At 41.2% G+C, this 25,091-nt stretch overlaps 1 protein-coding gene, 1 long non-coding RNA gene and 2 other non-coding genes across 4 annotated transcripts; 3 read left to right on the forward strand and 1 right to left on the reverse strand.

Annotated features, from left to right (window-relative positions):
• Positions 1 to 2,063: 2,063 nt before the first annotated feature.
• Positions 2,064 to 13,657, forward strand: cul5a (cullin 5a). Its single transcript, XM_027021206.2, has 19 exons — positions 2,064 to 2,123; positions 3,356 to 3,465; positions 3,553 to 3,652; positions 3,996 to 4,172; positions 4,282 to 4,423; positions 4,608 to 4,753; positions 5,028 to 5,108; positions 5,305 to 5,398; positions 5,506 to 5,636; positions 5,765 to 5,872; positions 6,081 to 6,145; positions 6,888 to 7,020; positions 7,115 to 7,246; positions 7,594 to 7,717; positions 7,818 to 7,993; positions 8,086 to 8,247; positions 8,452 to 8,570; positions 8,691 to 8,814; positions 8,950 to 13,657. The coding sequence occupies exons 1-19, from the start codon at positions 2,100 to 2,102 to the stop codon at positions 9,142 to 9,144; spliced, it is 2,343 nt and encodes a 780-aa protein (XP_026877007.1). The 5' UTR covers positions 2,064 to 2,099; the 3' UTR covers positions 9,145 to 13,657.
• Positions 13,658 to 14,905: 1,248 nt separating this feature from the next.
• Positions 14,906 to 17,344, reverse strand: LOC118242573. The gene is made up of 2 exons (XR_004776910.1): positions 16,292 to 17,344; positions 14,906 to 15,385 (listed from the first exon to the last, which is right to left on the reverse strand). It is a non-coding gene; the product is annotated as an uncharacterized LOC118242573 (long non-coding RNA).
• Positions 17,345 to 21,911: 4,567 nt separating this feature from the next.
• LOC113584393 lies at positions 21,912 to 22,102 on the forward strand. The gene has a single exon (XR_004776929.1). It is a non-coding gene; the product is annotated as a U2 spliceosomal RNA (small nuclear RNA).
• A 752-nt stretch (positions 22,103 to 22,854) lies between these two features.
• LOC113584392 lies at positions 22,855 to 23,018 on the forward strand. The gene has a single exon (XR_004776927.1). It is a non-coding gene; the product is annotated as a U1 spliceosomal RNA (small nuclear RNA).
• Positions 23,019 to 25,091: the final 2,073 nt, after the last annotated feature.

Here is a 25,091-nt window from a genome sequence, read left to right on the forward strand (position 1 = left end):
TCTCTTGAATGCTTTACTGTTTGTACACACAAGCACACAAATACACATTTTTAATAACTTATAGAGAGGTAACTTACTATTATGGCAACCAAATCTTTTTAATTAACCCTAGTCTAAACCTAACTCTGACCCACTGACCCAGGACCCAAGCATGTTTGCCATAACCTTTTCTCACAGGTACTGGCCAGTCAAGGTCAATACACTTATTTGACCCTGAAAAACTCCATAGTTGCTTTAATAGATTGAGGTCATTGTCCTGCTAGAATTTTTTTGGATCAGTTTTAATGGTCCTATACACTCCACAGTTCATCTTCCTGATTTTGAATCAATTATGATGGTCCTATACACTCCACAGTTCATCTTGCTGCTGCTTTTTGATCAGTTATAATGGTCCTATACATGCCACAGTTCATCCTGCTGCTGGATCAGTTATAATGGTCTTATACACTCCACAGTTCATCTTGCTGCTGCTTTTAGAACTGACTTCATCAGTAAAACCAAGAGCCCCCTCACAAGTGACCCATGTATAACCATTTATGATCTAAACATCTATGATCTTAATCATCAATTATCTTAATCATCTATGATCCATGAACCATTTATAATCTTAATCAACTATGATCTTAAACATTAATGATCTTTAACCTTTTTCCCAATCATGTCTTCTTATGAGACCTAAAAATGTGTCTGGCTAGGATTTCTAAAATATAGAAAATTTCCTTCCAGGATAGCATTTATAGTCGCAGTACTCTGTGAGGCTGTTTGTGCCGCATGGCAAGTTAATATCCATGAAGTTTCCCTTTTATATGAGTTTGTGAATGGTGCCTTAACAAGGCCTAAAAATGTCCAATCACAGAGCTGATAGAGTTGCTCTTAGGGACAGTGTGATGGAGACCGTCACTCCCCAAAGGGCAGGTCTGTGTGACAGAGACCAACACTTAAGAAGGTTAAATGTTGGCTCTTTGGTCAGGTGGTTAGAGCACATTTTTAGCTCCTGTTGGTTCTGGGATCAAGTTCTGGGTAGGGTGGCTGTGTTTGGCCTTCATTACACATAATGTCAGAAGTGAGTGTGCCCCAGGTCGATGAGCCCACCCCTGCTGTGAGGGGATGGTGAAGCCCAGTATGAAGACCCCTGAGGAGGGTCATGGGCATGTGGACAGTGCCACCTGCAGGGCTGCTTCCTGTGGGTGAAGGCATTGTGATGGAGATTGCCACTCTCTGAAGGGAAGGGTGGTGTGATGGAGTAGGTCAGGTGACTGCCTTCAGCCTTTGTTACAGGTGGGTTTGTTTTTCATCAATGTACATATGTACATTGTATGTATGTATGTATGTAACAAAACCTGAAATAAATCAGTCTCCTTACTCTCACACCCCACAAGCTACCCTCTATTTAAATGACTTTTTAGGCTTGTAAGTCTAATGAAACTAAAGTTGAAAACAAACCTGACAGAATTCTAGTTATGAATTGGGCAGAGTTTGTGTGGATATCTGTATTTGACTAGATTAATCATGTGGATTGCCCGTTTGCACATTCAGATAATAAGGATTATCTGGCCATATGGGCTCTGAAGGCAAGTTATTGGTCCTGTAATTAATCCTGATAAACACATTTGTTAAAGTAGTTATGTACAAGCCTACATGCCTTCCAGTTCCTCCTCTCTGAAAACCAAAATATGGCCACACTACGTAACCCTAAAGAAAGCTGTAATAATAGGCCCAATCCAATTTATCCCTAACAGAACACAAAATACCTTTGCAGTTTTTATTTTTGCAATACATTTTTTGTTGTTGCTTTTCTTGAAAAACACCTAAGTGATATAAAGTGACATTACTTATAATTTTACATATTTTGCAGTCTTCAGGACAGTCAACACACAAACACTCACAGGATCTACCTAAATGTCCTTGGAATTGACGTATTTACGTGTAACATTTAAAAATGTTAGTCATGTAATGTATTTAAAAGTTGTTAATCAAGGCCTGTCTTGTAACAGGTGAGTTTTCATTCGTGGTGCTGCTCTGGCCGTTCGCCTGCTACACGCCGCTCTGAGACCAGCCCAACACTCGCGAGATCAAACGAGGCAGTAAGTTACGGAAACATGGCGATGTCTAATTTGTTAAAGGTAAGAGACATATAAGACCACTGCTTTTAATCTCTGATTAACTGTTTAAAGGTATTATGCATTGCTGTAAAAGCAACACATTGCTGTCTTCGGCGCTTTACACACTCGGGCACCTTCGTGCACGGCCACTTTCAGCTAGGCAGCGCTGGGACTAGCGGCTAGCTAGCTAGCCTGGCCCGAGTCAGCCCGTGCTGGCCACTTAGCTGGTTAGCAAACATAGCTAGCAAGATTTGGGAATTTTGTCCATGCATCCAAAAGCTCATTTCACCGGATCTCTGCTTTCTGTTAAGAACATACATTTTCACTGAAGTTGCGCAATGCTGAAAATTTGCTAGAACGTATGTTGGTGAGCCTAAAATAGCGAAGTAGCTAGCTATAGAGAGCTGGCTAGCTTGGTCAGTAATCAGCTATCTAACTATCTGCTAGTGACTAACACAAATAGCAGGACAATCGTTTGTTTACATTAAATTTGTCTTAAGATGAAAAAAAATTCCAGGCTCAGCTGGGAGGCCGACCATCCACAGCTACATTTAAAACCGAGGTCCATATTAAATGTCATTTGTGTCCCGATGTCTGTTCAGGTAGCTAGTTAGCATGCTCGCTAATGTTAGCTGGAGGTAATGGTAGGGCGCTCACTAGCGTCGATGCCGGTTTCTTTGCATACAAACCTGAAACCGTTAAACTACAACAGTGATCCGCAGTTTGTCAACGGCGCCTCTGCATTCAAAGACGTTAGTTAGCTAGCTAACTAGTTATCTAACCAGGTTGGTAAATAACTAACATCTTATGTATGTATGTGGAAATGAATAAAGTCAGTCGGCTACCTGTAGGTAATGAAGCCCTGCTAACTGTCACAGCATTGTCGTTTCACATGTATGTCCATGGGCAACATAAACCAGTCGCTCGTCAAGGTGTCCAGTCTTGCATGCATGTGATATTGGGTGATGTATATGTAGTTACCCAGAAATACAAGTTATTCATATTTTTGAAGAGGCCTATGTCTGTCTAATGACAATGTGAGACAGCTACTTTTTAAGACAAAACTATTGATGTCTTTGGGTCTTTACTGACCTAAAAATGAAACGGGCGGGGGGGGGGGGGTGCTAGAAGAAGGAGCATTTGTACACATCACAGTCTTTCTCATCTCAATCTTAATTTTCTCCAGGGGGTGTGTGGATATAGACCATATAGCTTGTCTAGGCCTGTGTGATCTTTATCCATTCCTCCTTCAGAACAAAGGGTCCCTCCAGTTTGAGGACAAGTGGGACCTGATGCGGCCGATTGTTCTTAAGTTACTTCGCCAGGAGTCTGTAACCAAGCAGCAGTGGTTTGATCTCTTCTCGTAAGCCATTTATTGTTTCTGTTCTTACTCTTGTCATTTGTCTGAAGAGTCAGTCTAATTGCTTTGCTACTCTCTCCTCTGCTGCAGAGATGTTCATGCAGTCTGTCTATGGGACGACAAAGGCCCAGCTAAGATCCACCAGGCTCTTAAAGAGGACATCTTAGATTTCATAAAGCAAGCACAGGCGGTAAGGAATGCTTACTGCCCAAGAAGGTTGGGTTAAGGTTATCACTCAAGACTTGATTCTACCAAGAATTCTTACTTGTTCCTCTCTGGGAGCTTCACCTTGCCAGTATCTGGCTTCCTCAGTAGGGTTCTGGACCCAGACACTTGTAAAGCTGCTTTGTGTCAATGCGGTGTTGTAAAATGCTATATAAATACATTTGACTATTGAGAGTCTTTCTGGGTTTCTTTTGAATAGCTTAACTGAAGTTATGCTTTAAATATTTATGCTAATTGGTTGGACTGATTTTTGCTGACTTTGATGGCTCACGCCTGTTGTTCCTTTGGTCCAACTTCATGGTTTTCAGAGGGTCCTTAGTCACCAAGATGACACTGCCCTCCTAAAGGCATACATTGTGGAGTGGAGGAAGTTCTTCACGCAGTGCGACATTCTGCCTAAGCCATTTTGCCAGCTTGAGATCACCCTGATGGGCAAGCAAGGAAGCAACAAGAAGTCCAACGTTGAAGACAGCATCGTACGCAAGGTGAGCGGGCAGGACGAGGAGGCTGTTCAGCTTCTCCTGATCAGAAGGGCGTGCTTTGGGCATTGAGTCTGACTGCTGTTCTCTTCCCTTCAATCTCGTCTTTCTGTAGCTGATGTTGGACACTTGGAATGAATCCATCTTCTCCAACATTAAGAACAGGTTGCAGGATAGTGCGATGAAGCTGGTCCATGCCGAAAGACTTGGAGAGGCCTTTGACTCTCAGCTGGTCATCGGTGTACGCGAGTCCTATGGTGAGAGGGAAGGCATCTGAAAATTTTGCTTTTGGTTACGCCGTATGATGTCTAATGTTGGAGGTGTTCTTTTAGTTATGACCGGTGTGCTGCTGGTTGTGGTGTACTAACTGCAGTAGAGATTGGACACAGTGCATGTGTGTGTAGACTCTAATCGAAGGTCCCTGATATAACTGTTTTGCAGTGAACCTGTGTTCCAACCCTGATGATAAGTTGCAGATCTACAGGGATAACTTTGAAAAGGCCTACCTAGATTCGACCGAAAGGTTCTACAGGACACAGGCACCATCTTACCTGCAGCAAAATGGAGTTCAAAACTACATGAAATATGTATGTTATTTACATGTAAATAAGCAGAGTGGAGTGTTGTGATTCAAAGTATTTCTTTGCTATGGGAAAATGTATTGTGGTATTTCAGCACAGATGAACCCTTTTTAGTTCACCACGGTTAACGTATGTACAGGAAATGAATCATGGGTACTCTACATTTTCATTTTATTTCATGAGCTTGCAGTACCTAATAGACAAAGTTCCTGTACTGTGCATGGTTTTGTATCTCTGTTTATGCTCCTGTGTCTTTTGTTGTTGTGTTTGTCAACTGCAGGCAGACGCTAAGTTAAGGGAGGAGGAGAAACGTGCACTACGATATTTAGAGACGAGACGTGAATGTAACTCTGTTCAGGCAGTAAGTATTTAGACACATGACATGAATGTAACTCTGTTCAGGCAGTAAGTATTTAGCTTTTGTAGCCCATTGCTAAAACCTCTCCTGGCTGAGGTGCTGGAATTCCACCCACAGTTGACACAGATTTCTTCAGGTATTCTAAACTGTCCTGTGTGCCCGTTCAGAATTGCTGACTGAGAACTGATCTTTTGTCTAGCTTATGGAATGCTGTGTGAATGCACTGGTGACCTCATTCAAGGAGACCATCTTGGCAGAATGTCCAGGAATGATCAAACGTAATGAGACTGACAGTAAGTACTGGAGCATCTGAATTTGAACCCTTTGTGTTTTTTGCTGGTTTGCTGTATAGTTCCTGACATGCCTGATAATGTGCAAAATGCCATCCATGCCTGTGCAGAGCTACACCTGATGTTCTCCCTGATGGATAAAGTTCCCAGTGGAATCGAGCCCATGTTAAAGGACCTGGAGGAACACATCATCAGTGCTGGGCTAGCCGACATGGTCGCAGCTGCTGAGACCATCACAACTGTGAGTGAGGAGTAAACGTATTGACCTGGCACATATTAGAGTGGTTTTTGTGGTGGTTACAAGAGCATGTTGGGGAACAAGGTGGTGGCACAGATGTGGGTGAGCGAGTGACCGATGTGTCTGTTCAGGACTCCGAGAAGTATGTGGAGCAACTTCTCACACTTTTCAACCGCTTTAGTAAACTTGTGAAGGAGGCCTTCCAAGATGACCCTCGATTCCTCACAGCTCGAGACAAAGTGGGTGCATCTGTAGAAACTGTCTTAAACTACTGTGAACTGTACATTACATTACCTTGTTATATTATGGCTCAAACTCTGCGTTGTACTGGTCATTTACCAATATGTGTATTGGGATGTTTCTAGTCCTAGTTTGATAAGCGTGCATTTTTCTTTGAAAAGAGCATATTTGGATCAGATGGAGTAACAGTCTCTCCACATCTCTTAGGCGTACAAAGCTGTCGTGAATGATGCCACGATATTTAAGCTGGAATTGCCTATGAAACAGAAAGGGTGAGTAAACACAGCTGGTTGCTTCCTCTACTTATACACCACTGAAGAACTTCAAGACTTGATTTGGCCACTTTTGTATCTTCTCCACGTCAAGTAGTGTTAGAGAGGTGTCGCAAAGACGATTTCTTGGCAATAGCGGCTCACGATTTACATTTATGTTTTTGGCATTTAGCAGATGCTCTTATCCAGAGCGACTTATAAAAGTGCTTTGTTATTTAGAATACATCCTAGCCAGTACAGTAGGTTAGAGTCCAAGATGCCAGTGAACTCAAATACTGTTGAAATACAGGGATGCCTAGAAGTGTGAAACATGTATAAGCTCAGACAATGAATGATAAGTGCGATAACGAGACTTGACAGAGAATGGTCTTGATGCTTGTCTTCCATGAGACTTGAAGCATGGTGTTTCAAGCCAAAACGTAGTTGAGGTTCAAAGTACCTGAGGTACGGATCGGGCTTTGACCATTGTCATCATATATGGAAGGGCTGGTCTATTTTTGACTTTGTAGGCGAGCACAAAGGTTTTAAATCTGATACAGGCAGCTACTGGAAGCCAGTGAAGGAAACACAGCAGTGAAGTGATGTGAACTTTGGAAGATTGAATGCTGCATTCTGGATAAATTGTGGAGAGTATTGGTGCTGGTGTGCATTATAATGTGCAGAGTCCAAGTGTTGGGGGACATGGTGTGTGAGGGGTTCGTTATTTGTTTCTTCACTAAATGGAGTCTGTGCTCTTACGTAGAGTGGGTCTCAAAACACAGCCCGAGTCCAAATGTCCAGAGCTGCTGGCCAACTACTGCGACATGCTGCTAAGGAAGACGCCACTGAGCAAGAAGCTCACCTCTGAGGAGATCGAGCTGAAGCTCAAAGAAGTGGTAAAGACCCCCTCAGATTACATCAAGCCCGTGGCACAACAACCATCTCTTGTCCGAGAGAGAGCATGACTTATTGATTTGCTCTGCTTCATAGTTACTGGTGCTGAAATACGTCCAGAACAAGGATGTGTTCATGAGATACCATAAAGCTCACCTGACAAGGAGACTCATCCTGGACATCTCGGCAGACAGTGAGATAGAGGAGAACATGGTTGAGTGGCTCAGGGTAAGGAACGAGCTGGGACACCACTGCTGCACTTGTTTAACACATCAGACACGCATTTTTTGATGGTGTTTATCATTACTCACTCTCTCACTCACTCACAGTTTAGTGAGTTAAAATTTAGCCAGGGCAGTTATAAGCACTCGAGTAGTTTGGGTACTTTGTAAAGGCATTGCTTTGCAATGACACTTGTGTCTGTGTTCTACAAAAGTATTTGTGTGTGTGTGTGTGTGTGTGTGTGTGTGTGTGTGTGTGTGTGTGTGTGTGTGTGTGGTGTGTGTGTGTGTGTGTGTGTGTGTGTGTGTGTGTGTGTGTGTGTGTGTGTGAGCCGGCTCACATTCATTCTACAGGAGGTTGGTATGCCTGCTGATTATGTTAACAAGCTGGCTAGAATGTTCCAGGACATTAAAGTCTCTGAAGATCTAAACCAGGTCTTCAAGGAGATGCATAAACACAACAAGCTTGCTTTACCAGGTGAGTTTTTAAGTGCAGTCTTCAGCACACACAATTTGACCATGTCTAAACCCCATTAAGGAATACGTGATCTCATGCCGTGCCGTGCTCTCTGGTGCAGCGGACTCTGTTAACATAAAGATCTTGAACGCTGGCGCATGGTCTCGCAGCTCGGAGAAGGTATTTGTGTCGCTGCCAACTGAGCTGGAGGACCTCATTCCTGAAGTGGAAGATTTCTACAAGAAGAACCACAGTGGCAGGAAGCTCCACTGGCACCATCTCATGTCTAATGGCATTGTGAGTCAGAACCGGGCCCTCGTTCGTTCTGTCTGTGATGGCCTTGAAGCAGCACCGATAAGTCAGTAAAGTGACTTCTGTCTTCCTCTCAGATCACATTTAAGAATGAAGTGGGCCAGTATGACCTGGAGGTTACGACCTTCCAACTGGCTGTTCTCTTTGCCTGGAACCAAAGGCCCAGGGAGAAGATCAGCTTTGAGAACCTGAAGCTTGCCACTGAGCTTCCCGACGCGGAGCTGAGACGCACCCTCTGGGTGAGGGACCACTTGCCAAACCTTGCTCTAGGACTGGAGACCTTTCCAGGCTGGATTATTTAATTCCCAGGCTAGATTAGTTTTTATGAGTTGGTGTCCTTCTTAACGTCTGTGGAATGTGTTTTGGTACAGTACTGTAAGAGGTGACTTATACATGCCATTCTCACTGTCTGTCTGTCTGTGTCTTTCTCTTTCTCTCCTCAGTCTCTTGTTGCCTTCCCAAAACTCAAACGGCAAGTCTTGTCTTATGAACCCCAGGTGAACTCGCCCAAAGACTTCACGGACAGTACTTTGTTCTTTGTTAACCAGGAGTTCTCCTTGATGTGCGTATCTCACTTGGTTCTAATCTGTGGTGGTATTTTTAATGCTTATAGCTGGTTAATTTATCTCATTAATTAGGACAAGGACCTGGTGCTACATCGTTCACTGTTTTTGCTTTTCAGAAAAAATTCCAAGGTTCAGAAGAGGGGGAAGATTAACCTAATTGGCCGTCTACAGTTAACTACAGAGAGAATGAGAGAGGAGGAGAACGAAGGTATCGTGCAGCTTAGGATATTAAGAACCCAGGTATGTAAATCCTGAGAAAGCAACTGGTGGAACTTGAGCAAGTTCCTTCATATATAGTAAGTAATATATATCCTTTGTATTTAGTAAGACAGAGAGACAGGCATTTTTTTTTCCTGCTTACTTTCAATCTTCTAGGAAGCCATCATTCAGATCATGAAGATGCGAAAGAAGATCACCAACGCCCAGCTGCAGACGGAGCTGGTGGAGATCTTGAAGAACATGTTCCTTCCCCAGAAGAAGATGATCAAGGAGCAGATCGAGTGGCTTATCGAGCACAAGTACATCAAACGAGATGAGTCGGACATCAACACCTTCATCTACATGGCGTAGAGCTGCAGTCCGTGCTGGAGATGCTTTGTGTGTTTGTTCCCATGAAGAGGAAGAGAGCGACCCTGCAGAGGGAGATGGGTGGGGGAGGGGGGAGTCCTGGAGTCACGGAGGAACCATGCCGGACACCTACCTTCTCACGGAGGGATGGACTTGATTTACGACTGACACGCACCAGAATAGCTCACTGAGGGGGGAAACGAAGGAAAAGAATAATCTCCTGCCTTACCTTCCAGTACAGAACCATGAGATGAGGGGAGGAGGTTAAAAAACAACAGACAAAATGGACTCTCTTTTTGCCAACTGGTAGTCAGTATGCATGGTGGGTGGTTTGCCTTTTTGTTTGGTTTTGTTTTATTTTGTTTTTTGTTTTGTTTTGTTGTTTGTGGGTGTCCACACCTCCCGATAGCATGCCGTCAGTGGGAATGTCCAATCAAGGACGCGTTTTTGTGTGCTGCGTTCGTGCGTGTCCCTCAGCTGTCCGATCGGACCACATCCGCTCTCCACCTCCCCGGCTCGGGCCCTGGTGCTGCCCCCAGGCTCCCGTCACCGTCACCGTTGCCGTGGTGCTCCTCTAGGGAGCTCCGCCCACTGTCCTCCCGCTGGGACGGAGGAATGGAGTGCTAGCACTTTACACACTGTCTCAGCATAGCTTTGTTTCTCTCATCTCTTGTGCAATTGTGTCCTTCCTTCAACTGTTTTCTTCTTTTTGAGGTTGTTAATCTAGACATTGTGTTATGCTGCAAGACGTCCATCCTGATGTCACAGATGCCTCCTTCACGATGAGCTACCGTTAACGGTCATTGCGTCAGGACCTCCCCATGCGTCATGTGTTTCTGCCCCCAATCCTGATTAACGTGGAGGGTGATATGGGTGTTTAGTACGTGTAATAGGTGTATTGGATTGTGATAGGTTTTTGTTTTTTTGGGGGGGTTTTTTGGTATTACAAGCCAGCGAGGTCATTTTAACTTCTTTTTTTTTTTTTTTTTTTTTTTTTTTTTTTTTTTTTTTTTTTTTTTTTTGGCTATGCATTGATATTCATTCTTGCGTGCTGGCAGATTATAAAAGGTCACGTGAAGTCCATTATCAGCCTGACATGACAGTGGAGCTGCTGACCGCTCTGTTCTGACCTGTCCAGGAGAGGGCGCCACTGTCTACATTCAGCCTCTTGAAGCAAATTGTCATTATTGGATTTGATGAAAAGGTTGCGTGTAAGTCATGGCTGTCCAGTCTTTACTCTGTAGACCTTGGTCACAGTGGGTAGGCCAAGTGCCGCTGTTAATTCCCAGAATCTTGTTCATATGTTTTTCATGCTTTAAGCAGTTTACACCCTCACTAATCACATACTGCCAAAGCTATAGACAAATGTGGCATATTTCACTTTTATCTTCCTAGTTTAGAATTGGTTCCCTCTGACACACGTCGTCACTGTCTCTGAAGGGTTTTTCTGCCCTACATTACATATGAACAAATTGGAGCAATTTTGTTTCATTTGGTCTTTCCCAAGCTCGGCTAATGCGTCCGATTACTCAGTGTTTGCTTTTGATGCTGCGCCCTTGAACAAAAAAAGCCAAGCAGCAGTTCAGGAGCTTGTTTGTGGCACACTGATGTAATCTTTACAGTAACAACTTGGTGGGGAAAAAAAAGAATTTTCCCCGTTTTCTCTTTGCCCCAAATGTCGTTAATCAAGCAAGGCGTGTTGGATGTCTGAGCTTTACCTTGTTAGGTTTGAATGGTGCTGTGAGGCTAACTAGTTATTTAATAAATCAGTGTGTAAACTGCATGCAAAAATCACACACTTTTTTAAAATTACATCAACTAGACCTGCTCATGTTGTTTCTGACACTATGCCATACAGTTAGCTATAAAAAATGGACAAAAAGTATGAACGAAGGCTTCAGGATTGCTGATGTTCAGCTGCACCACATGCGTTTGTCTGGGATTTATAGTATAACTGGCATTGTATTGACATAGTAACAGTGTATCTTGTACACCTCAACGTGGTTTGTAGCAGCTGAGCCGCATGCCATCTGCACAGTGTTAACTGAGTTAACTGTGTTAACCGTTGGGTGCAGAGTAGGGTTGCACAAGCTATCATTTGTTAATCTTTAGCATGGCTGCAATGTACATATGGGCTCTTAAACAATTTTCTTTTGTTTGGGGGTGTTTTTTGCCTGTTGTGACCATTCCAAGACGTTACAGATGTGTGTTCTGTGGGTGGATTTCGTTGAATCATCCACAGAACCAGACGACATGGTGCAGGCCAGAATTTAACCAGGTTTTAGTAGATTTCAAGGCACATCACTACTGTGATGCGTAACTGCTTTTGGTCTCATCACGCAGCCCCTGAAGGCTTTCCAACCTGAAAAAGCAAAATTTGGACACTAAACATCTCTGCTGATCAACTATGTTTGGGGTAATATCAAACTTTGTGCTCATTTAAGTTCCCTTATGTAAGATTAGACACTTTTTTTTGCATTATTATTTTCTGCCTGACTCATGCGTGAGTGATGTTTTTTAGCACTGAAATTTACTCAGAAGTGGGAAGTTGCTAATCTTCGTGCAGCCTATTGAAAAATCTTCACACCAGCTATTAGCAGGTCAAGACATGTGACTCCTAACAGTAGCAAGTGACCTGAGGTTTGTCTTTACTACGTCTCATTAATGGCGCCATTTGGCTTGTGACAGCAGTGGAAAAAGTAATTAAATGTTGCATAAATGTCTGTTTATTAATGGAGGAGAGTGAATGAGACTTTTGATTTTGGGAGAGTACCTGTCTGAGATTTCTACATTTTGCATGTCTTATTCTGGAAGCACAGCGCTTTTCTTTTTCCTGATGCGGTTTGCAGTCGTTATTGCAATCAACAGTCATCCCAACCCTTTTTCTAGGTACCTTGCCTCTCTATGTAAAATCCATGTAGCACGTGCTATTCATCATATTTAAGATTTCATATCGGAAGCCTCTGCCTCTACACAGATTAATTTCCCATGCAGGTTTAAGTGGGCTACATTAGCTGTATATGATACAAGATGTTGGTTTCAAACGTTCAGTTAGCAAGCCTTATTAATCGGTGTGTCACCATAGCAAGTCTAATCGTAACCTAGACAGGTACCTTGCTGGTTGTCACCTGAACCCAGTTGTTGTTAGTTGACAGACCACACAGCCTGATGTAAACACAGACATTCCCTCATAAAACTGATTGATTCATCAACAACTGACAGACCATGATGCAAAGGAGTTGATTGTGTAATCTTGCACATGGAGACCAGTGAAAGTTTGGTTATTGGGTGTGTTTGCATAACTTAAATGCGTGTGCGAACACGCATTAATTGTTCAGCAATTCGTAAACTAGAATACATGGGAATGCTGTTAGATTTGTACATACTTCACTTTTAAATCAAAAAACTGCAGATGAGATTTTCAGTACTTCACTTTTAAACTGGACTTTTGTCTTTCTTAAGCCAAGTACTTTTCTTTATAGTTCATACCGTATGAAATTTCACTGCTGAATTTTGGCAAATTTGGTTTAAATATAACATTTACATTCAAGAGAAAGTGGCGATTAAAGGATTTAAATTTGTATAAATTACCAAATGAAGCAATGACTGTTCTGTTTTTTTTTTATACCATATTCTCAAGCATATTTCAAACATTTCTTGAAGCACACTGTGCTGAAAATGCATTAATGATGAACGAACAGCAATAATCAGGCAGGCATTATTAAGCAAACATCTGTTACTAGGTGAAAAGAAAGATGGCACTTCACTCTGGAAGCGTATTTGAACCCTTGCTGTGATTTTCTTTATTTGCTTTAGTATGCGTCTCCCAATGTTTCAAACTAGTTTAGATTGCATACTATCTTTGCAGTGCCTTTTAAGTTGTGGGTTTGTTTTTGTTTTTTTTCAATAGATAAAGTATCAGCCCGCTTGTCACATAGGGAATGCAGCAGGCATATTTCAATCCAAGGATACGATGTCCTGTCTACATCCTTTAAGAATTGTCTAGAATTGGAATACAAATTCCAGCAATGGCTGTCCCACCTTTGTCTTGTGTATGAGACTTTAGAATGTACATGTTCGTCTTCTCCTCATCTGTTGTCTTGTGTATGAGACTCTACAGTGTCCACGCTTGTCCTCTCTCCCTCGTCGTCCTTCCGTAGAAGCTTCCATTCTTCCTTTGATTTTAAGTTTTGATTCTCAAACGTGTCTTCACACATACCTGACACTAACACCCTGTGTGTGTGGTTTTTGTTTTGTTTTTTTTCTTCTGGCCACTCTTCACATACCATCTACAGTCTATTACTTTTTCACGTAGCCTATAGGCTGCAGTGACTCGTATCATCAGTATTTGTTATTGTCTTTTGTGTTGAAAAGCGTCTCCGAGGATGAATAGGGTTTGACTGAACAATTTCCAGTGTTAATTTCTAAGTAACTTTTAGTACTCTGCATTTTTGTTTGTGGGTTGTTGTTTTTTTTTCTGTAGAAAGAAAGAGCAGGAAGTGAGTGTCTGCTTCATGAAGAGCACCACTTCTTGCATAAATAAAAATATAAATTTAATTATTAAGTGTGCATTTACTCTAGTTAGGATTGTCTAAATATACTTTAGGATGTGCAGACCTAAAATCTGTAAACTTGAAGAATTGGGTTTTTAAATCCCACACTGAATCCATCACGTGAACGTGTGCCACTGCAGTGAAGGCCTGGGCTGGGGAGGCCTGGTGTGTAGCTTGCAGTCTAGGTGAACCATTGTACTCCATTTTTGTTTTCTTTGAGTTTCTTTTTTTAAGTTGTATAATTTATTTCCTTGCAAAATAAAGATGTTTTTAATGAGGCTGATATGGCTCTGGTTTTTGAGTTCAGTGGAAGTCCATTTAAAACCAGGAATGTGGTTTTATTTGGGCATAAATTGTCATAATGTTAAACATGTTCCATTCCCCATTCTGTGAAAGTGTCAAACCACGTATGAAAGTAATAATTCTTTTCACATTTAAGCATTTAATACAAAATGAAATGTGGCCATAGTTTAGTCTATTTAACTACATATTAAGTTAGCAATACCCAGTGAAATTATTAGTTAATTAAATCTCTTTTTCATATACACGTGCTTGCACATTGTGAATGATTGACTAAATTTAATTGAATTTAAATATAGATGTGGAGTAAAAGGCTAGCTGTGTAATGTGAGAAAATCATTTGAATTATTTATCAAGTTGAACAGCATGCAAGCACAACTGATTCAGTTGATGAATGGCAGCATTTAAGAGAAGTATTAAAAGTAGAGTTAGTAGTTCAGCAGAGAGCTAGAACTACGCATATGAATCGTTTTGGCCTTGGCCGGATTCTTTCACTAGTCACTTCAGCCTGTTTGAATTCTGCATTCAACACTATCTACGTGCACATGCAGCCGTTAGACTGCACAATCATAATAACATCATATAATATGAATATTAGTAAGTAATGATATATTAATATGTTATTAATAATAACATAATAATCCGACTAGTATCTCAGTCTGAATACATCCATCTACAGAATAATGGACTAAACCGATTGAGGTCATTCCGAATACATTTTCTACCCGATTGAATGAGGTGAGTAATACTGTAAATAATCCGTTAAATTAAATACAGGCGTTTACAATGGCGATGTGAACGCCTGTTTGATTACCTACATTCCTAATCGGACACTGAATACGTCCTTTACATGTGAATTTGCGTCGTAAAGGGAAATTCAGCTTCAAAGAAAAGACAAATTGTGTGCTTCAAACATTTAAGATATTTACTTAGGCTAAAATATGTTTCACGATGTCAACGTCTTGCTTTTCCTTAATACGCAGGTTACAGAATAAGTGCGTTTTCCTGAGATTGCCATTCTTTTAAAGTAAACAAGACAAGGCCTCCAACCCTCGGCAACGTGCTGCTCACGCTGACTGGACTCACGTGACGCTCGTTGTCATGGTAACTAGTGGCCGCTACTATGTGTCCATGTAAACGTTATTTGATGTTCAATACAGCAATCATTTCGCACCAACCAAATCGACGAGAATTTTCCTCTACTTTCATTTTTTGATGTTTTACTTCATTTACAATAGTCCCAACATAAATCAAATTAAATTTAAAGATAATTTCTACACTGGATATTTTCACCAGAAAGTGCTGTGGGCAGCTCCCTGCTTCCTTCTCCTTCGGTGTTTGGCAGACAGATGGCGCTATACCTCTAAGACAGTGAGTTGTGAAAAGACCTTCTGAAAATAAATAATATTAAAATTTCTGATTAGTGAATATACAACTGCTGGTCATATTAAAACACCTAATATACACACTGTACACTTCGAACATTACACACCTAAGATTCACACTTTACTACACACCTACTTCACACATCTTACCGTGCCGCTTTGTACGTGTGAATGCATAGCTGGGGATCCATGAGCAACATTAATAGTCTTAGACTTCACTGTGGTTATGGTAATTTTAAAACAGTAATATTTCTTTTTTGTTTTGTTATTAAGGCTCTACACAACCTTGTCTTGATATGGCATTATAATAGAAAGCAAAATATGAATAAGTAAATGTTTACTCTTTCATACCCAAGTGAATGATTTTGAACAAGAGTGCGATAAAGCTATATGCTAAAAAGAGCACAAAGCTAGTCCAATGTTTACTGCCCGGGGGAGGGGGGATTTAATAGTTTGAAGCTCATTTATACATACTGCTAGCAGACCATCAAGAGCCAGACATGAAACAAAGCTTATCACAAATCGACAGAAAAAAACTATCGCATTATCAGTTAAATAAATAACTCAGTAAATTAAATTTATTAATAAAGTCTTTGTTATCTTAATGTCTGGAATACATGGACTCGTGATGCCTAAACTGAACAGACAATTCAGCTGTTGCCATTCTTCTGGTAGGCCACATAGTCTACGCCCAATTTTGAGCCAATGCCATTTAAAATATTTGCATATAATGGACCATAATGCTTTGCGAGGACTGTTGCTCATTTTCTCTTGTTTTTCTCGTTCCATCTGTATTATTCTATTGCAAACTATGTTAGAATAGAAAAAGAGTAGTATATGCTACAAGCTAAGAGACCATTACTTTCCTAACCACGAACAAAACACCTAGTAAAGAATCGATGTATATATTACCGATCCCAACGCTTTTCTTAATGCCCGGATGACCCTCGGTGGTCCGGGGTGCAGGCTTCAAACCTGTAGCTGCTTAGCGGCAGAGTGGTTCAATTCCACCTTTCGGGCGTCGCGGCCGATCTTTATTTGTATGGAAGAAAGGTAAATCCAGCAGTCAACTGATCTGATCCTCTTGCGAGGTAACACATTCGATTAAAAGCCAGGAATATTCTAGCGACCGTTTTGGCACGAAATTAACCCTGTGAAAATACACATTTAGGTATTCGTTTTTTCTTTGTTTTGTCTGTAGATTTATTCTAAATTCACGATGTTATATTCTAACGCACCATGCAGTACCGTGGCCGTTCTCTGTACAGCGTCATTGTCATTGCCTTTTTATCAGCAACCAACGACGGAAGGAGAAGTGGGGCTTTAAACCCAAACATGAAATCTCATTGGCTGGTGACGATTTCTGACGCTTCCTGATTTAGCTTTCCATAGGACCTTTATAACCTCAAAGTTCCGAAAAACGTGTGCCTAAAATCTTTTCAGTAAAGACGATTTTCACTTGCAAGAAGGTGCATATTATGAAATACCTCCACGAAGTGCATCTATGTTTAACAGGACATTTCACATGATAGCTCTGTAATTTACACACCCTCATATCTGGACATGCCTAATAATCTAGTCTCTCTTTCTGCCGAGGTGCTCCTACCCCTGATGTTGTGATGTTAGTGAGCTTCAACCTGTCTCAGCTGCCTTGGATACTCCCACCACCCCCCGATGCCCCCTACTGTAGCCCACCACACCTCCACCCCAGACAACCACTCTCCGTTGCCCTTGATGGACGTTCTCTTGCAGGACACATGCACATTATCAGGGCAAGACTAGGCCCTAGGACCATGCTCTTTTCCCTTGCCACTGTTGCCCTTGGCTTGGTCACTGGGGGCTTGGATTTGGACATTTGTAAAGCTGCTTTGTGACAACATCTGTTGTAAAAAGTGCTTCTTTTTTTTTTTTACAGGAGTGTTTAGATAGCGGGACACACGGCTGTTACAGACAGTTCATGTATTAGTTCATCAGTGGATTTATTTGTCCTAATTGTACAGAGAAAGGAATTAAAATGAACATCAGTCAACAGTATCATGGGTTGTGTAGAAGCTTCTACAGTGCAGTCTGTGCCAAAGAGATGTACTGCAAAACTGTGTATTTTCTATGTGTATTCAAGATGAAAACAACAAAGTGTTGGGGATTCTGGTGCTTTATCTTAAACCTTTTCGAAAACACATGGGAGTGACAGGTATGGGAAAAGGGTTGCGACAAACTCTCAAACTCTCTCTTGCTATATACCAGAGCTATATATGGATCAAATAGTTCATTTAGTATTTAGTATTTTGTTGTGTGGTAAGTTTTACTTATTTTTCTCAAAAATCCAAACCAGTGCTTCAATTCCATTACATGGGTATGGTGTCCAAAAATCATTTTTGTGGGAAAAAGCAGTTTGGAGGCAGCAGCGAATATAGTCATCTCCACTTTTAATGCTAATGTTCGAAGAGGTTGTGGCTTCAGACCACAGCGGGGGAGATATGCTCAGATGAAATATGCTCAGATGAAATATGCTCAGGTGAGATATGCTCAGGTGAGATATGCTCAGGTGAGATATGCGCAGGTGAGATATGCTCAGATGAAATATGCTCAGGTGAGATATGCTCAGGTGAGATATGCTCAGGTGAGATATGCTCAGAATCCTCTTGTTAAAAGCTGATGCTGCGCCAATGGCAAAACACAGGAGCAAGAGTCTGAGCATAGTTAAAAAAAACATCAGCAGGAAATGGACGAGGGACAACTGGGATGTAATCAGGCATGGCTAACTAGGCTGTATATAGGACAAACAGACAGCAATCTAGTGTGGTTTTACTGTGTGTGTGTGTGTGTGTGTGTGTGTGTGTGTGTGTGTGTGTGTGTGTGTGTGTTTGTGCATGCATGTCATTCTTTTCAATTACAGACATCATATTTTAATCATCACCCACCCCCTCCCCTTCCATATATGTTATATTAAAAATGATTAATCTAACAGAGGGTCCTCAAAATTGTTTTACATTTATGGCATTTAGCTGACACTTTTATCCAAAGTGACTTTTAACTTACAATTATAACTGAATATAACTTGAGCAACTGAGGGTTAAGGGTCTTGCTCAGGGACCCAATGGTGGCAGTGGTGGGGCTTGAACTGTCAACCTTCTGATTACAAGATAAATCCCTTAACCACTGGCTTTATTGACTTTTTTTTTTTTACAATTCTTTAATTGAGAAAAACATCAAATGATTAAATAAATATAAAAGTTTGACTTTCATATGAATACATACTACCCCAGTCTTTAATCTCCGCTCCACTCCCCCGGTTACTCTGGCACATATTGTGTCCCCACACGTGTACAGTCTCAGGTCTGTCTCTCTCTCACTCACCCACTCACACACACCCCTCCCATTGGTTGAATCTCTCAGAAAGACACACCTCCTTTCAACTATGGTTCAGTCAAAATCTCCTACACTTTAATCTCCTACACTACACTTACACACCCTTTTTTGCATTTACTGCAATTTACAAACGTTTGGTAAAGAAATCAACTAAAGCCATCGCTGCTGCCGCCTCTGTTCTCTAATCTCTAACGTGTTGCTCCAGTCTCTGCCTCTGTACTGCAAGCACACATTTGCCTATTTGGAGGAAAAAAGAGAGACAGAGATTCAACAAGAAAAGGAAGGATAAAACACGATTAGAAATGATACAAGCATTTCTAAATATGCATCAAATCAAATTATGACCTGTGCTTGGTGCTGGAGAAGAAATCAGAAGGTCGCTGGTTCAAGCCCCACTGCTGCCAAGTTACCAGTGTTGGGCCCCTGAGCAAGACCCTCAAGTTGTACTCAGTCATAAGTGTAAGTTGTTTTAAATTGTTGCTGGGTTTTTTTAAGCGTCACTTTTTTTAAAAAAATGTAATGCCTGTCACACATGTCTGTGTGGTCATCCGTATGCATATTTACCCTGAGAGAATATGACAGTATTTGGGCCTTGGACCTGTGCAGCAGTATAGCTTTCAAACACGTTTCAGACGGACACATTTAGCGTGGCTATCTTCTGCATTTTCCCCACACTACCTGCTTATTTCTGCTTAGACAAGGCGCGAGGTTTTACATTAAAACGAGCAACTGTTTTCACAGTGTCGTTTTCACGTAGAATTCTTCATGAATAGAGAGCCGGAGCTGTCCTCTGTATTCCGTGGTTGCTATTGGGCCATAAAGAGCCATTTTCTTTGAGTGACAGTCGTTCACACCTCTGAGAAACTAGGTGTTGGGGGAAGGGGTTCAAAAGTGTCGTTCCCTCAGCTGAAAACGTCCACCGCCACAGAGGGAGACGCAGCACAGGAGACCTCTGGTGCGCCCAGACAGGTAAGCAGTAGCGCACACGCTCTTGGGCGAAACGGATCCATTCACGGATAGTTTTAGTGGATCGTTTGATCGCCAATACTTTTGACCATCACGGAGAGGCTTTTGACCAAAGGAAGAGGCTTACTTTAGCTGAAGTTTATGTGGAGGTGTTTGGGTGCAGTGCTGCGATGGAAGCTGAGAGTGGCGGTTCAGTGGCTTCTAGCATGGACTACGAGCAAAAGGAAGCATTTGTGATGGAAACGATGTCATGCTGGAAATGTCGTAAGTCTAAATGAACGTGCATAAGAGAGCGCATACTATTTATTTCAAGTATCGCAGTATTTCCCCAGCATAACCTTTAGCTTATTTGAGCCTTTTTGTAATTGAGATAATAAAAGTTAAGATGATTTTGTCTTTTAGTAAGTTGTCGAACATTGTTGCGATCTACTAGCAAAGCAAACAAAAATATATTTTCGTGCATTTGGAGAGGTTTGGGGCATTTTGGAGAGATCTAGTACACCTAGTGGAAGATACTGTGTGGCACAGTGGTGAATGGACATCGACCTTCCAAATCTAGTTAGCTGGCTGGCTAACACAATTTTCTTTACACGACAGCTCCTATTTGTGCTTTGATTGATTTGTACGAAACAGCTCTTTCGTAATTTAAATGTTTTATATGCGTTTTCTCGACATTCAAACTGAACACTACCGCTGCCCCCCAGTGGCCACAACCTTATATTAGAAAATCTGGGGTTAGCTACAGTGTGTGACGGCCTAGTTTATTTACCCGGAGGTTCGTATTATTTTTCAAAATCTTTTTGGTGGGGTAAATGTCTCATTTATATTTCAGCAACAAAACATAACTCAGAAGATAATTAGCTAGCTCGGTTACTTTAACAGTTAACTCGGTCATTCTACCTATCTGGTGGTTAGCATCTTTACCACAGAAGTGGAGACGAATGTCATTTGACACGACATCTAGTGAATGTGTTAATCAACGGTGTTGGAGAACTGGTGTGTCCTCCGATGCAGGCGTAAACATGTGCGGTTGACTGTGTCCTATTGTGAAGATTTGAGACCACAAACATGGCCGATATGGTCCGTGTTGTTTGCGCTGACGCGGTAGAGTTGAGCCAGAGAGCATGCGCACTAGTCAGTGTCTCCGCCAGACGCTCGGCCGTGTGTTGGTGAAGCGTGAACACACCTCTCTTAATGCCAGGAGGAGACAAATTAAAGACGATGTTCTCGGGGGTTTAAGTGGGGCAAACACCTTTTGCGGCCCCTGCATCGACTTGAATATTCATCAGTGAGACTATCTTTACATGTATTTCCTAAAGGGGAGCTTTAAAAACACCAAAATACATGTTTTAGCACCGCCTGATGCAAGTGTTTGACTGGTGTTTTTATTACAGTCGATGGGGTCAAGTGGCCGATGAGGTCAAGTGGTCGTCGGGCATACTGGAGCTGCAGATCTGCTGTTGGTAGTGGTGGACGTCAGTGCGTGCTGTCTCTGAGACAGAAGCTTTCAAGCTGCCATCGCAGGGTCTCCTTCAAAACCTTCAAGGCACTGCTGAGAAAATTAATGTCTTTAAAAGAACGGTAAAATATAAAAATAAAAACCCATACGTGGTGGTTAATTTTCTCATTTGAGATGAAATATTGCACAGTGGTTGGTTAATTTACCTTCTCGCATTTTGTAGTTTTGCTTGGGATACTTTGTCGTACGGTTTTAATGGCTCAGAGAGGATTTCATTATTAGAAACGGCCTTATGGTGAGGTACCACATGCTGTAGTACTGCATTTAACCACAAGAGGGACACGGAAGCTTGTTAAACGTTTGACATTTAACTGATATTTGTCAGAACAGTGAATAGAATTTTGTGCTACAATATTGTGCGACAGCACAATATTAAATCGTTTGCAAGTCCAGAAGTTGTATTGTGTCTAAGATATTATTGAAGACCATATTAGAAAAGAATTGACATACTTGTATTTGATTGGTCGGTAGGCAACCATAAGTCACATTATTGAAAGAGTCACTTTTCGGGTCCGTGCACTACATGCAGCATAGTTTTTCACGGGGATTTCATGACTGAAATTGGATATTCAGATAGTTTCCTTCCGTTTTTATGAAAGTCGTGGCGAATTGTTGTACAACCGTAAGTGTTATTTCTAACGCCTTGAACGGCTACCGCAGTTCGGCTAGGCGGTCGGTATCGCTTCTCGGCCTTTTGGCTAAGATCAAGTGTAGTATCTGTTCTTATCAGTTTAATATCTGATACGTCCCCTACCCGGGGACCATATATTAAATTGATTTTTGGAACAGGGAGATGGAATAGGGGCTTGCTCCGTCCACTCCACGCATCGACCTGGTATTGCAGTACTTCCAGGAACGGTGCACTCCCCTCGGGGACTTTATGGGGTCAAAATTAGATCTTTTTTTTTGAGTTTGTGTGTGCGCTGTGAATGTGTTTCGACTTCCTTTAGCGTTGTGCTGGCCAGATTCTAAAGCTGTTTGAGCAGAGCTAGTGCGTGATAAAATAACGTGTAAATGTCTAGCAGTCATGCAGGCTAAAACTGACACGGGGGGTCTTTGTTACTGGAATTCCTGACATATTTCCGGTAGTGAAACACCAATATGCCTTTAAATGCCACTGCGCGGTTCTTTCTCTTTTGGAAGCGGATTCGTTACTGCTGATCTTTGCCTATCTCGGTCAGATAGCAAACGACAACTCCCATTGCATTAGCCAGCATTCAAATGTTCCCAAGGCAGCGATATGGCAGCAGTCTTCTTACGCTTGGAATGAGTGAACGCAATGTTTGCATGGAAAAACACGGTTCGGTGCTTTAGTAGCGTACGCTTTGTGTTTACTAACGAGCGTTTTACTACTTTTTTTACACGAGCTACAAGAACAGCGTTTGACCTACGCCGGAAGTGACGATATGTTCTCCCGTGGAACCCGTTAATGCATAATAACGGGAAACGGCAAACCATGTTTGCAAATATTCTCAATACTGCACATTGTAGACAGTCGGATGTGTGAAAACATTATATTCGTCTTGCTGCAGTCTTTATTCAGTCTTCATTCGTGTGTCTTCACCGTCCTAGTGCATTAGGAAGCTCCGAGGGACTCCCCGCTAGCGCGCGGGTAGAGGTCATACTTACCTGGCAGGGGAGACACCATGATCACGCAGGTGGTTCACCCAGGGTGAGGCTCAGCCATTGCACTCCGGCTGTGCTGACCCCTGCGAATTCCCCAAATGTGGGAATCTCGACTGCATAATTTCTGGTAGTGGGGGACTGCGTTCGCGCTCTCCCCTGATTTACTTGGGTTCAAAAATAGTTGTGTGTGTTTACGTCTTGTTGTGGGTCTCGATGCAGCGGTGCACCCTTGCTGAGTGTGTTTGCTTTGCGTATTAAACCCTTATTTTCTAGAAGCTAGTCTCTTATCTTTTTATTGCTTTAAATCACAAGTGACACAGGAACAAAATGCTTTTCATGCACGTTAGGTTTCTTGTTCACGAAAACAATTTCACACAGTATAACATGTTTACTGTACCCCTCTCATAGGCTGCTGACGCTTGGTTAGCCTTTTGACTAAGATCAGGTCTACGGAAGCTCAAATTGCTGTCACTGCTACAAGATGAGGAGCTTGTCATTGACTATAGGGAGCAATACGGCAAGTGGAGAACAGATGCATGTTCAGACTGCAAAGAAACACTACACAGGAATTTTCACCTGGTCAGTAGGGGGTTTGATTTCAGTAAATACATGTTAAAAATGAAATGGTGTGTGGGGGTGTTGTAGTCACATAAACCAATTCACTTTAATCAATTTGCCGCTAAGACCCCAGTTTACTATCAGCGACCTTACACAACATGACGGTCTTACAATGAAACACGGTTTGTGCTGTCGTAGCAATGGCAGTAAAACATGTATAAAAATGGCATCTCTATTCTTTTTTTATTTTTTTTCTGTTTCTGTCTTGAATACAGAAATGTGTAAATGCCGTTTGTAGTTTTTCATTGGTGCTGTTAATTTATTGTATTAATTTATCTTCAAAACTAGACAAGCCTAGATATATCATATTGGCCATGCCACTTGAATTTAGTGAAGATATAAATGTATATTAATGGATATATGAACATTTTTCTAAAGCATTAAGAATTTTATAAAATGCGTGTTTCTAATGGTTCGAAATATACAGGTTTTAAGAGATTTTTTTCAATTTTAGTTACTGTGACTGAGAATCTTTGTGTTTTGTCATGCTATTTCCATTGGAAGAGAATCTATTATCATGAAAAAAGCATTTTAGGATCGCACAAGGTCTTTTCCATGAATGTTTTCTTGATTTTTGTGAGAAAACAATTAGTCATGAATTTGTTTAGTGAATCGTGTTTTACCGCTCCTTTTTTTGCTTAATATACAGATTTATTCTCTTGATTTTTTTTTTAATTTTGATTATTTTTATACTTTTTTTTTTTTTTAAGGTTTTCCATTATTCTTGTTGCTCTGTAAGTTTTTTTTTTAAAGGAGAGATTCAAGAGTAAATTGTCCCTTAAACTCCCAACTTGGGCTATATGTTAATTCTTTAATAACTATAGCTCCATTTTGTATAAGAGCAAAAAGCCACTTTTGTAACTGAAATTAGCAGCAAAATTAAATGTAAGCGCTTCTTATTGCTGCATTTTTGACCCCGTTTACCCTGCCCTTTACCTTGTATTGTAGGGGGGAAATAAATTCAGAGCTGTTTTTTACATTTAAGAATTGACACATTTAGTGGCGCTTGATTTTGTTTTAAACATTGTCTGTGGGAGAAAACAGTTGCAATGACGACCGAGGCATAATCTTGGTTATACAGAATTTATCTGCGGTTGGTTGTCATAAACCAAAAATTGAGAAGTTTTTGTTTGTTTGTTTGTTTGTTTTGTTCACATCAAACTGTAAATACTGTGGCATTTTACTGGAATGAGGATAAGTGTGAATCGAATTTCCCATTCGATTGATAAACTGTAATTTCTTTTTAATTTCTAGTCTTAAGCTTGAATCAATTATTTCACATAATGAAAATGTTGGTTACAATTATGATATAGAAGGTGCTGAGTTCTCTTTGAACTACTCTTTCATTTCTAAAGAAAAATCTATTTTTCCTGTTGCAATATATCATTTCTTCTTTTTGTGGTCATTTATTTAAAATCTGCACTGTTTTAGTGAGTTCACACAGAAAGCAAACTGAGCCAGACATGTCTTAAACACTTTGTGAATTTGTGTGGCATTACTATGACCATTAATATTAAATGCTTTTGATAAACATGGAGTGTAACTGACCTATTAAATGAAGGATATGGTGCTTTGCTTTGCTTGTAGTCACCTGGATAAAAATGATTATTTGAA

The sequence above is a fragment of the Electrophorus electricus genome, chromosome 15 (genome assembly GCF_013358815.1).
Source record: "Electrophorus electricus isolate fEleEle1 chromosome 15, fEleEle1.pri, whole genome shotgun sequence".
Taxonomy (NCBI): Eukaryota; Metazoa; Chordata; class Actinopteri; order Gymnotiformes; family Gymnotidae; genus Electrophorus; species Electrophorus electricus.